The 11,517-nt window shown below is 46.3% G+C and overlaps 1 protein-coding gene across 3 annotated transcripts; it reads right to left on the minus strand.

Moving 5' to 3' along the window:
- Positions 1-1,529: 1,529 nt before the first annotated feature.
- LOC146182165 (protein phosphatase inhibitor 2-like) lies at positions 1,530-11,272 on the minus strand. 3 transcript variants are annotated; one of them, XM_084577184.1, is made up of 5 exons: positions 11,106-11,272; positions 9,635-9,796; positions 6,724-6,815; positions 3,806-3,936; positions 1,530-2,301 (listed from the first exon to the last, which is right to left on the minus strand). In XM_084577184.1, the coding sequence occupies exons 1-4, from the start codon at positions 11,186-11,188 to the stop codon at positions 3,827-3,829; spliced, it is 447 nt and encodes a 148-aa protein (XP_084433310.1). In that variant the 5' UTR covers positions 11,189-11,272; the 3' UTR covers positions 1,530-2,301; positions 3,806-3,826. The 3 variants fall into 3 exon arrangements, with proteins under 3 accessions (XP_084433310.1, XP_084433309.1, XP_084433308.1); XM_084577183.1 differs by lacking the exon at positions 11,106-11,272 and adding an exon at positions 10,373-10,803 and having other exon boundaries at positions 1,530-2,267; XM_084577182.1 differs by lacking the exon at positions 11,106-11,272 and adding an exon at positions 10,373-10,797.
- Positions 11,273-11,517: the final 245 nt, after the last annotated feature.

The following is an 11,517-nucleotide window of genomic DNA, read 5'->3' on the forward strand; positions in this document are numbered from 1 at the left end:
TCCCTGCGCTGGCCCGTCGCGCCGCAGCTATGACGTACTTGTCGAAAACGGCGTCCATTGGTCTGTCTCACTGTCTGAGGGTGAAGGATGGGTGTCTATCACTAGCTGCACGCTTTACCCTCGCCACGGCCAGACTGAATCCAACGGCGTGCGCTCCCTCGCCCATTTTTTTTCTTTTTTTCGTGCAGGCGGAGTGCCACGCCCCACCTCCCGCCAAATGCAGATGAGGAAGGGGAATTTGTCTTGCGGAGGCTAGACGACAGGGCAGGAGAGTGAAAAGCCTTTGCGAGGGAACGGGAGGAGAGAAACACGACAGAATCGGTTGATTGCGGTGGCTGTAACTGCGGTATTAGTTACTCTTTTCAAAAACATTTTGCGGCCTTGCGTTCTAGGGGCGAATTCTCATAATCACCGGGGAAGAAAATATTTTCGACCGGAGGGTGGACAGTGGGCCTTTAAGGTAGGTGTGCGTCCTCCATCCTCTGGTATGCGCCGTGATACAAGGAAGAACAGTAGCATGCGACAATTGCGAAGCAGAGCTGGACTGTATTTTCTTTGAAGAACAGGCATCCACTTAAAAGCTTTGCAGTCTGTACTAGTGTCTCGCTAGTTAGTCAATCCTCATGCAGCATGCCTATTTGTGTTTTTTTTTTTTAAAGCTGACTCTCGACCACAGCAAGGTCAAACTGTCACCCAGTTTGCATTTCGCTTTATGCAGATTTTTAGCATTTAGTGCCATCTAGTCTTTGCAATTGACAGGTTATGCAATGCATTTTGAAATTTACTTTGCAGGCCTTCTTTTGCATTGCAGCATAGTTGCATCACAACGCAGAGTACTCAAATGTTTACCAAACTATGTCCAACATCCAAGCACACATGTAGTGAACCATTACAGTGCACTTGCAGGTACTAGGGCTGCTGGAACTGCAACAGTTGAAAACGGCAATGGCTTCAACGTGGCCAGCTATACAACGTGCATCCACCAAACTTATGAAATGAAGAAATTGTAACGAATGTGTAGAAATGTATTCGCCGAGAAAATCACTTTTGCTTATTCATGGGTCTGACAAACTTTTCTTGCTTTAAATTGTAATTTCTATTTACAGGGCAAGAACTTTCAAGAAATATTGAGAATTCAAAACTGTCAAGCACTCGCAAAGGCCTTGAAAACTGAATTTTCAAATTCAAGGGTCTTCAAGGACATGTACGCATCGTTTAAATCCTGAGCAGACTAGTGGCTTTGGTTGAGTTGCTGAGAATAAGCTGTAGCTGGCTGTTTACCTTCAGTGAGAAAAGTGCAAATTATAAATGCGCCACTAAACGGATGAGAGTGTGCGTCATAACGATGAATTGCTGGCAAGGCATCAGTGACATTCCGTGCACTGAATGGAGGTGTCTATGCCCACAGACTGACGTAGCCAGCCAGGAGGAGAGCGAGAACTCCAAGAATAAGTAAACACATTTTAACTCCTTGATATCGTCACTGGATTCATTCTCTGCAAGAGAAATGAATTTCCCACACACATACAAAGGAATGAAAGTACCATGAGCATACAACTCAGCAACATCCTTTAATGGCTGAGGATCACAATCACAGGGACTCCTATGTGCAGACGCATGCACACACACCAAGCCCCCATGCCAGTACGGGTGCGAAACGCCCTCGAGAGAGTCTCATCACCCAGAGGCAGGACAACTGGCCGTTAGGAGGAAGACTTGACTGGCCCGCTGACCAGACGCAGTGCTGTGAAGCTCTCTCACTAAATGGCACGCATCACTGTCTCACCCGCACGGCACCAGGGCACGACACTTGACTAACGTCTTCTTCGGGGTGGTGCACCCAATTTCAAGCTGTACAAGCGCATCCCCAGCTTGCCTAGAGGCAAGTCCACAAGGAGGGATGCAAAAAAATTACAAAGCGGGCAATGGGGATGGGTTTGGCTGGCAGAGGAAGCGCTAGGGCACAGCATCCAGAAGAATAACAGTACTAATAACGAACTGTCCGCCTAGAATTGTACAATGGCTTGCAACTGCTGCGATGGCGGTTGGGGCTCGGCAAAATAACTTAGCACAGTTCCCCCCTTCTAAAAGCAGACACGCAGGCGTACTGGGAAATCGAAGGGAATTTCTGTTAGCGTAGAACAACACAGCGTCACTACAGACGACGTGTAACTGATGGCAAACGAAGAAAATTTCAGGCCGGGCAGCCGGAAAACGCGACCACTTGGCACGGCCAGATGAACAGCAGGCCATCCCATGAATCAGCACTGAAAAGCATGGCAACGAACCGACAAGCGTTTCCTAGAAAAAAAAACAAACAATAAACGTTCAGTGCAATCAATCATCTGCAAAGATGAACAAAAGCTTGCGTCCTTTATAACCTAGGAAAAGTGCAAGCATGGAATGGCATTGTAAACAGAAAGGAAAGCAAACAACCACAAAGAAACCTTACCTTGATTTCAAATGCATGTTCTAGTGATCGCTGGGCTTACGTATGTTTCGGCACCTTGTGTGTGCTTGCTCGCACTTGAATGTCTATGAGAGTTCCTGCACAAATCTTTAGCGATGTCTGCGAATGCTGCGAGGTGACACTGTTGCAGTAACAACTGCCCTCTTGTGTTCACATAACATCTTCCTCTTTGTCCTCAAAACGGCAACCAGCAGTAAGCTTGAGTGCTAAAATGCAACTGGCACTTTTCATGCACTTCCTCTAGTCATAACCTCTCCTGCCTAGCAACACTGTGTACAACCGGCGTGGAGCAGCATATGGGGGTTTCACACGCATTTCCTCTGCTGTTTCTCTTTCAGGGCTTTGGACGACACCCCAACTAGTAAGCAAGCACTGAAAACATTGTGGAAACTGGCTACATAACTTGCAGTTAAACAGGGCGTCTTTTCTGGGCCTACCAGATGAACTTCCTGTGCCCCTTGTCACTTTTTGAAGAGCGTCAGCCCTTTCAACTGTCACTCAGCTACACCATGTGTGTAAACACGCTGGTAAGAAGCGCTACCATAATGCACAATTTGAAGAGGTTTCTAGCTCCCCTCTGCAAAACAAAACTGTAAAAGATGTGTTGAGGCAGCCGCCAAGAGATGGCACTAGACGTACACAAAAAAAAAAGCAACTGCTAAATCACATAGTCAGGTGGGGCCACCAAAAAAGGTTCAACTGTGAACTGTTATATTCAGCGGAATGGAGGTGTCCCACTGAGAAGGAAACCATGAAAGTAGACATTTGTGTGGCAACACTCGCTATGTGGTGAAACGCTGACTCAGAGCCGAGACTAACCCTGAACCCTTGTTCGGTTCTCTTTTAATACTCGCAATGTGCCTTTGTGCATGCAAAGGATGAATGCCGCTGCCCCTGTCAAAAGCACCCTTGAAGCAGCTCTGTGCAAAACACGAGATGATGTAATATTTACCTCAAAGCTCCATTACCTTGCCTGTGAGCCCATTTTATTTTTTCACCATCTGCTTCTTTTGAATGCACCCTCCTTGCTTTTCCTATTGTACGATGCAGAACAGAAGGAGTGACTTAAAAGACCTCCCCTACGCCTCACTGCTCAATTCGCACACTGTATTAGCTACTCAACACAACAAGCAACATATGCTTTCATGGCCTTTGAGGAGTGCCCTAAAGTTGGTTCTATGACAAGGAGCTTCTATAAGAACAAAAGAGCGATTCACACGCATTGCTATCAGCTTTGATGACAAGTCACTTCCATTTGCATCCGCTGCCAGACGGTCACAATTCAGAATCAAGCAGCTAGGCAACTTTTGCGCAGCCATCAAGAGTCCTCCTCACCTGAACGAATTTGAGGCAGCGTCAGTCGTCGTCCTCATCATCGTCGGCAGCGACCGGGTCCTCGGGGGCCCCAAATCGCTCCATGCGATAGTGCTTCTTGCGCCTCTCCTCAAACAGCCGGTGCCGCTCCGCTGCGGACAGGCATGGGTTCAGCAAAAGCCTCTACTGGGAGCCCTCTTTCCAAGTTTCCTTTACCCAATTAATTTTAGGACTAATCATATTGTAACTACTTAAAGACTGTTATTACCATACATCCCAGCATACAAGCTGCCCCTCCCAATCACTCTGAATGACAATCTAAACTTCCGAGAATAAGACTGGACTTCAAAGATAAGGCTGGACTCGAAAGGCAACCACCGCATTCAGTCTGGCCCTGGCAGGGCTGCTAGATCCTACTTGTAAGTCAGCATTTATTATTTTATTTTTTTTCTGAACATCAATATTACTTTAAAACGTTCAGTCGAACTTTGGTTACATTCATGCCCCCTTTCACACAACGCCCTAGATTTTAGGACAATACTCCCCTCCCATAGAGATAATGCGTGAAAAATTTCGATTACACAACGGTTTCATATAGTCCCCTGAAAGTCATATAATCAGAGTTGTGCTCAAAATACTGGGCGTAATAGACAATGCACAACAGAATGCCACTTTTGCCTGTACACCGAGTGTTTAAACAACCACTTTGAAAACTTCCTAAAAAGAGGAAGCTCGACCCTATTCTAAACCTGCCCAACGGCTCGGCAGAGCTGCTCCTAATTCCTTAATCATGACAGCAACACAAAGCAGAGGCTTGCAGGAAGCCGGGTAGCACTATTACGATAGATGTCTCGGGTGCTGTGCCAAATTTCTGCCCACAAAACAGGTTCAGCTTACAGGATGAGGGGGTTTTTCTCTGTGCAGAGAAGCTGAGCTGACTTGCATATTTTCACAAAATCCACACTGTCTTTGCAATTTAGTGTTTCTTTTAGCCTAGTGCAGCAATGGTGTCTTGCAGAAGCCAACTTCTTTTGTCACCTGCAGGCCATCAGCAAGGCCGCCTGTCCTTTCCCCAGCATCACACACAATCTGCTAGCATACATAAGAAAAGTATTTCAGGTTTTCCATGGCCTCATTCTACATTTCCCTGCTCACGACCGAGAATAAGCAGCACCCTCGATATTTTAAACTTCAAGGAACCAGAAATTTTTTGCTTGAATTATCTCAGGTGCACACGATCCAAGACTAAATATGATTTGCTTCAGGGCTATCTACACATACAAACAGTATATTGGAACTGCTTCTAATGCAAACGTAGCTAAAAGCATTACCAAAACATAAGTGGTGAGTCAAAGGCACTCCTATATTTACGCAACCAGCAGTTTCCAACTAGTTAATATGTATGTTTTACAAACAAACCAAAACGGTATTAGTCGGGATATAAAGGGATAACAAGAAAGCACGAATTATCTGATCAAACGGCTGTAAAAAACTATTTCATGCTGCAGCAAGTTAAACTGACAAAAGAGGTAGACAATAACATGCCATTTTCAAACTGCGTGGCAGTGACAATTTTTTGCCCCGCCATCTTGCGTGCCCCTTGTTGGAAATATCAAAACAGTATTGCTCCAAAACAGTAAGCGGCTTCCTTGACAGGGTGCGATCGGTAGCGATGGAGCCTCGTCACCAGTGGCTGCGTCTAAGTAAGGAGGCACACTAACAATGAGGGGTTCATGATGAGTGCAAATTTGCAGCAGAATGGTGAATGCCTTCTGGAGAACGCACAGCATGGTTATGATCGCGTAATGCGAATGCCCGAGTATAAACAGCAGCACGCGAAAGTATGAATTTTTTAGGAATTCCCAAGTTCACTAGGAAAGTTACCACAATTTGGAGCACTAACAAGATCTCGTGCTGTCGAAGGTGGTATGCGCTACAGAAAGAGGAACATTCCAGAACGTTCCTGAGGAATGTTTAATGAGCAATAAGAAGGTCGACCGTTCCTAAAAAAATTAAAAACTGACGCGTCATTTAGAGTTTGAAAACGTCGTGGAGTTCTTCCCCCCCCCCCCCCCCCCCTTCAACCTGATTTTACATCTAATTTCCCCTCGCTGCCCCCCCCCCCTCCCCCTTTTATCACGCACCGCGTCACTCATTCAGTCTAAGAATCCAATCCAATCCTGCTTTGCAGCTATATCAGACAGGGGGTAAAGCTGAGACTGAAAAGCAGTTCCCACAAGTGTGCCACAATCTCTACTGCCATCATTAAGCTTATCACTACAGCCAGCATAGGGTTTTCGCTAAGTCAAAAATTAGCAAGGTTTGAACTGGAGTTTTAAAGACTGCGGCAGATAACATACCTTTACAAAATCTTTATGTAGTTTTTCAAGTTTCAAAACACATTTCAGACACTGTTTGGGTATAAGGAGACTTGAACCCAATCCCGCCTATACTTCCAAAGAGACTATTCAACTCTGCCAATCTACCCTGAGCCTTGCAAGGGCCTCACAAAGATGGAAAAGCACATTTTCCTTCGCCTTTAAATCAAAAGTTTACTGTGCCCGGCAGTATTAAAAATTTTGAACCCGCTTGCATGGGGATATGCCTGCACTGTAAGGAAAAGTCCTGAGACATTTTCCACATGGTGTAGGCAGTCAAAAAACCCCAAATCTATCCTCCCTACCCAACCCTTCCTGGGAGGACTGGGCGGCAGCCCTGTTCGGCTGCTCTGACCTGCAGCCGATGCCAATGAACTCCCGTGAGGGGGGAGCCCACCTAGTGTTTGTAAGGGGTGTCCCTATAAGGACCATTCCTGTACCCTCCCTGTAAAAAACTGTACATAAATGTTTTTCAGTCAGTGCTGCATATTTTTGACAAATTTAGACTGGATGCAAGATGAGAAATGGCAGCCACTAGTGACTACAGAAAATGCCACATACCTCTTGCCTCTTCATCGGATTTCTTTTGATCTTCTGTTACCAACACAGCTGGGGTGAGGGCAGTGGGCTGCATAGTTGTGGCCGCCTGGATTCTGCACAGTAAACCAATTCAAGTTTGTGATGTTAAGATCTAAAGTAATTTTCTGCATAGATATTTTACTCTTTGTATGCAAGCTGTAGTTAGATATCATGATACTGTTCGTTCACTAACAATGTGCTGTCATTATATGCTGCCATTACACCCCACGTAACCAGCGGTGAGTGTATGGAAAATTATTGACTTTTTAATGCTTCCAATGTCCCAAGAACCAGTCTGTTAATTCACCGTTTTCAAGAACTTGTCAAGAATTCATTAAAAAAAGAAAAGAAAAAACGTACTACTACTAGCCAGCTTCCTCTGAGTGGATTCTGGATTCATAAGCATTGAAGACCTATCAATTTTGCTCTTGGATTCAAGATCACAAATAAAGATAAGCACGGTTACATTTATTTAATGAGCAGTCAGCCTTGTCTCGCATCTGCACATTTTCTACCAATGTGGAAGGCTACCTATCTTCTACCAGCCTGACCATAGTGGCTTAGTGCTCAGATAGATAGATAGATGTATTTATTGAAAGGAAAAGGCAGAGAGGTTGGCTGGAATAATTCAAATCTGGCCTGCTACTCAGAGCTACTTAGTGCTTAGAGCGCTCAAGTGTTGAACCTAAGGACGTGGGATAAAATCCCAGTGGCCACTTTTCAATGGTGGTGGAAAGCAAAGCACCTGTGTACTGTGCGAATCAGTACGTGTTAAAATATTCCCAGGTAATGCAAATATCAGAGCCATCTACACCGGCATCCCTCACTTTGGGAGATTAACTGTAAAAACCAAACTCTCTCTTCTCTCAGAAGGCCACGGGTCTCACTATAGTTAGCTCCAACTAGCAAACTGTTCAGTTTTCCCCATACACAGAAGCACAAGGACTGACCTTCGTGCCTTCTAATACGAGTAGGCTGAACATAATCGTGCATTTCAAATAATGTGCTACATTCGATGCTGCAGAAGAGAAGAAATTAGTGCAAGAGAAACGTGCACACAAGGACACCTACACAGAGCAACGAAGGAGCCTAACTGAGGTTGGGCAATACTTAACTTATGACTGTGTCCAGAGTACTATACATTTTTACCCAAAGAAACAAAACTAAACCTAACAAAGCAACAAGTTCCATGCCAGAGTGGTTTCCCAGATCTTGTGTGCTCAACAAGGCCAATACTGATACCACTACAGATGGTCTGCACACAAGATCACGGGTGCCATAATGGTGTGCGCAAGTGTATGTAGATGATAGCGAGAACTAGATAAGACAAGTACATCTTTTTAGCATGCTCCTGGTTGTCAGACATGACAGCTACCACAACCCTGGAGCCAGCCATCAGTAAAGTTTGTGTCCTATGACCATGTGGGATACTGTATTGCAGCCATATCTAAACTGCAACATATGTGAGCCCCCATCCAACTGACAATGCCTGACAAATGTTCCAATAAACATGCCACCGTCAATACTAAGTAGTAGCATTTTCCCCTCCAACGTACCAAGTAGAGAAAGAGGAAAGAAACGAAAGAGGAATTGTGTGCTTTTTCATTCCCAGTGCACAAAGAAGTGGTGGTGATTGCAATACAAAAGTCATGCAATGTGCGCACAATGTGAAAGCAACCTTGACTTTGTCACCAATATCTCCATCATCATCAACATCACCAGCTGCATATCACACCACCACATTAATACAGGTGCTCGAGACATTGCAATGCATGGTCGCTACTGAGCCACGTGAGGCGACAGATTGCTCGGTTGGAAGTAAGAACGATATTATGGTACTGTCTTTGCCTAATGTAACCAGACTGCTCAGAAGGCTTCAGGAGCAGGTGGGCGGCCGTGTGGCGGTGTTGTGCTCGCTGGTACTTGTCGGTGCTCGTCAGCTCCGAGGGTACAACAGCTGACGTAATTTCGCAACCTCTCTCGCTCGTTGCATGATAAAAACTAGACGCGCATGATGTGCGGGCTGAGTTTTCATGTGTCTGGAGCATGGCTGTGCCCAGTGAGGGCGCTCAGCATAGCAACAGTGCGATTCGCCCCTTTCGGCAACTGCACTGAAGGAGATATAAGTCGTGTTTTTTGCTATATAATTATAAGTGCTTGCATTCTGTAATCTGCTGCTGAAATGCACAATTGCGTTTTTCTGCATTTTTGATGCGCCTGTAAATGAAAGAATGATAATGCACCTCGAAATTTCAATATGCTTCCTCCGAGGTGCCTTGCATACTGCCACTTTACGCGCCGTCGCTATGGCACAAAGATATGGGAAAGCTTGTGAAGCCCACTTACTTCTTTTGGGTTTGCAAAGCGTGTGTTAGCCACTTGGGTAGGCTGCATATAAATAAGTGCAATTATCGATTCTATTAAATTCCTGCATTAGCTTGTGGGTAAGTTTTGGTTTAAGCGAATAGCGACAGTAAGCGACAGTAAGCTCAGTAAGCGACAGCAAATAGCGCTGTCGCTATACTGAGCGCCATCGATCAGCACAATTTGGCTTTGCGCACGTGAAAATTCAGCTCACATATCATACACGCCTAGTTTTTACCATCCAAAGAGTGAGAGTGAGGGTGCGAAGTTACGTCAGCCGCTGCACCATCGGACCTAATGAGCACAAGCAGGTTCCAGCGAACACAACACCGCCACACAGCCGTACGCCTGCTTCGACAGCCTGCAGAGCAGCCTGGTTACTTTTGGCAAACACAGTAAATGCATGCAACTCATGGCCTCACCAATGCCCCTTCCCAATGACATGTGATGCTGTAACATAACTTTACTCTGTTATAAATGCTAGCACTCACCCTTACTCATATATCTGCCACAGTAAAACCAAGCTTACTTTTCTGCTAGTGCTTGAGGGCTTACACCTCCTGGGTCAGTTTTCATGTCGTAGTTATAAGGTGTCTTGGGTTCGTCAACGATCATAAACCCGTAGTCCTTGTTCTTTGGGTGAAAGGTTTCCTTGATATTCTGCTCATCCCACTTGAGGTCTTGAGCGCTCCTGCAACAAACATTGGCTCAACACACACTGGGCACTTCAGGCATGGAAGATTGCTAGTACTTCTACATGTCACATGTGTGACCCAGCACCAACAAAGGGTATTACCGTGAGGTGGTATTTTCCACACAACTTCACACAATTTCCACAGAGAACTAGTCAATGCAAGTGACCTGAGTGAGACTAGCAAACCTGGATTCCGGGTCGACTGTTAAGAAACTTCTCAGGAGACTGGGCATGTAAAGAAAGTGCTACCTAGCGCTTAGAATGCATGCGTTAAACTCAGACGCGCCAACACACTAAAAGACTGCTCCGAAAATTTTAAGCTAGAAGACGCACGGAGATAAAAAAAAAATCATCATTACTGTGTAACGATTGCGGCGATAACTGAACTCAAGAGCTGGGTGTCGGGGACAACACGCGAATAAGTAAAATCCCACCGTCGCGAAAACTAGGCACAAACTACGTAGCTGTCCCGCTTCGTCTCGCACAACCACATGAGCGTTCTACAAACAACTGCAGCTTGGTCGCCAATTGCGAAGGGCTCATTCGAATGCCGTGACAATCCACTGAACTCACACCCTGCTCTCGAAGCTGCCGCTCGGCTTGAGGATGCCCTGTGCACCGCGCTGCGAAGGCCCGGCAACAGCATAGCCCTGGGGGGCATAACTCTGGGGGTTATAGCTCTCCCCCTGCGGCGTGTAGTAGTAGCCCGGTTGCTGATAAGCTTGGTCGAGGTACTCTTGAGGAGAGTATCCCCGGTACGTGCGGCCGCCCGGCGTGTAGCGCGACATGTCATCAGCTCCGGCACAGTGGATCGAGGCTGCCACAAGCTTCACGTCCCCCTGCTTCTTTTTCGTCAGCAACAGATCGGCGAGGCACTCAACAGCTGCTAAATGCGCGACCAATGACAAAACAACAAACGAAGAAAGAAAAGACGTCGGTGGAAAAGCTACGCCGCGCGTCGGTCTCCTCGTCGTCCCGAAAGAGAAATCTCCACGAGCTGATAACTACTTCCAACGAAGGCAGTGCGCAAACGACATTCACGAGGGGGTCACGGAAATTCGGAGGCGCTGGCCACATGCAGGATACCAGCACATTGCTTAGCCGACAACAAACCGTAAGTTCGGCGTCATATGGGAGCTCGGGGAGAGCGAGCAGGCTAAGCGCGCAGAGCCGGCAGTGGCATTCCAGTGGTTACTTGCGACTACGACGACGAACGAGATCCTAGCAGAGCACGCGAACGCGCTTGACACGAAGTAAGAACGCGCGGGAAGCCGAGTTCCCATCATCTAGCACGAGTGACACTTACTGCCGCCGGGCTTCGGTGTACTCGAAGCTGCTGGAGGGCTTTAATATTCCTTTAGGAGGACGCTTTGCAAGCTGTTCCGCCATGTTTGACTCCGCCTCACCAAACGCAAAAAAAGATGACGAAAAGAACGAAATATGAGGAGAGAGAAGGTGGTTCGCAGCAATCAAGGTGATTGAGTAATGACCTCACCAGCTTGACCAGCTGCTTATATTGTCGGATATATATAAAAAAAAAAACTGTAGCTTTAGTTGACCCCAACAAAATATATATCATGAATGCGTAAGGCACTAAATTAATTGTTTACAAAATATCTGAAAATGATGATAATGATACCCTTGTGGTCAACGTTACTAGAGAACAAACACCAGCGGAGGAGTGTGTCCCAGTGCCAGTGTCGCGAGCATGGAGGAAG

This window comes from Amblyomma maculatum, chromosome 8, assembly GCF_055883805.1.
Source record: "Amblyomma maculatum isolate TAMU_Amacu chromosome 8, ASM5588380v1, whole genome shotgun sequence".
NCBI classification, from domain to species: domain Eukaryota; kingdom Metazoa; phylum Arthropoda; class Arachnida; order Ixodida; family Ixodidae; genus Amblyomma; species Amblyomma maculatum.

Excerpts from the sequence above, each read along its gene's own strand:
- LOC146182165 (XM_084577183.1), bottom strand. The coding sequence starts at position 10,587 with ATGTCGCGCTACACGCCGGGCGGCCGCACGTACCGGGGATACTCTCCT. Across the intron at positions 9,797-10,372 it reads GGCAGCTTCGAGAGCAGGGT|GAGCGCTCAAGACCTCAAGT; the intron begins GTGAGTTCAGTG and ends TGTTTGTTGCAG. Across the intron at positions 3,937-6,723 it reads ATCCGATGAAGAGGCAAGAG|CGGAGCGGCACCGGCTGTTT; the intron begins GTATGTGGCATT and ends GCCTGTCCGCAG.